Source organism: Aplysia californica, unplaced genomic scaffold (genome assembly GCF_000002075.1).
Source record: "Aplysia californica isolate F4 #8 unplaced genomic scaffold, AplCal3.0 scaffold00051, whole genome shotgun sequence".
NCBI lineage: Eukaryota > Metazoa > Mollusca > Gastropoda > Aplysiida > Aplysiidae > Aplysia > Aplysia californica.
Window position 1 is genome coordinate 1458035 of NW_004797321.1, and position 1356 is coordinate 1459390.

General features: G+C 41.5%; 1 protein-coding gene across 1 annotated transcript in view; it reads right to left on the reverse strand.

Annotated features, from left to right (window-relative positions):
• LOC101851853 (gamma-aminobutyric acid receptor subunit alpha-4) overlaps positions 1-1356 on the reverse strand; it is a gene marked incomplete in the record, with an annotated part of 142778 nt that overhangs the window by 6582 nt on the left and 134840 nt on the right. Inside the window, 1 exon segment of the mRNA XM_035968323.1 lies at positions 708-836. Within this exon segment, the coding sequence (XP_035824216.1) occupies positions 708-836 (129 nt within the window).

Here is a 1356-nt window from a genome sequence, read left to right on the forward strand (position 1 = left end):
GGCAGGTAAGTGGTAATAAATGAATGATGGATCCAAATAGAGGCAAGAAATTAATTATAGCTATAAAATGAATAATGATCAACAATTACTAGTGAACCAAACAACCAGGAAATCTGCCAACTTATTAACCAACCAACCAACCAACCAACCCAAACCAGAAAAACCAACAAATAAACCAGACTGCCAAACGTTCGAAAATCAATCAGTCAGCTTCAAACTTCAAACTTCTCGTCTATAGAACATGTTCACGAATGCACAAACCATCATCTCCACCACTTATCGTATTTTAATCATGTATGGGATACTCACAAAATTGTGTCAACATTCAAATCCGAAACGTTCAAAATAAAAAAAAATTTTTTTTAAAACATCTTAATGTAAGTGCAATTATTCAAAGAATGAATCAATTTTTCCTCTCTCCTGTAATTTTTTTTCTATCTGGGCTTAAAACATTAAAATGTGTGGCTCGCTAAAGTCTTAAACATTCGATGTGTGACCCACCAAACTCTTCATACATGACCACACGTGCTACTCACCAAACTCTTCAAACATGAGCAACAAATTATATATTATACAAATATGTGACTCAACAAACTCTTAAAACATGAACAAATATGTAACTTACCAAACTCTTAAAACATGAAAAAAATATGTGCTACCGTGTTACTCACCAAACTCTTAAAACATAGAGCAAACGTGTGACTCACCAAACTTGTTGTTTTTGGAGATGTTCTGCTGCTCGATCCGGCCCAGCTCAAACTGTGAGAGGGTGACCCCTGGGTCAATGTCCACGTTGTTCTCCCAGCGATACACCAGGTCGTCTGTCGTGTAGCCGACTGGGAGGGGGGTGGAGAGAGAGGAAGACTTGAGGTGAGGAAGGAAGGAAGTAAAGTTAGAGGGTAGGGGGATATAGAGAGGAAGAATTAGAATGAGGAAGGGAGGAACGTTGGAGAGGGCGGGGGGGGAGGAAGACTTGAGGCGCGAAAGGGAGAAACGTAGAAGGGTAGGGGGGAAGGACTAGAGGTGAGGAAGGAAGGACAGATTGGATTGTAGGAGGGGGGGGGGTTAGAGAGGAAGACGAGGTGAAGAAGGGGGGAACGTAGAAGGGTAGGAGGGGAGGGAGACTTGAGATGAGGATAGTGAGTAAAGTGGGAGGGTAGGAAAAGGTGGGGTGCAGGCAGTCTTATAAATTGTGGATCAGAAGGAATTTTAAAGGGAAACATACACAAAAAAACCAATGGTAAGAAGGCAGAAAAGGCAGTAATAAAAATAATAAATAGCATTTGTAGAGCGCATGTCCCCGCTCAGCAGCAGGCTCTATGCGCTTTGCACTATATTATTACCCCAGCAGACCAT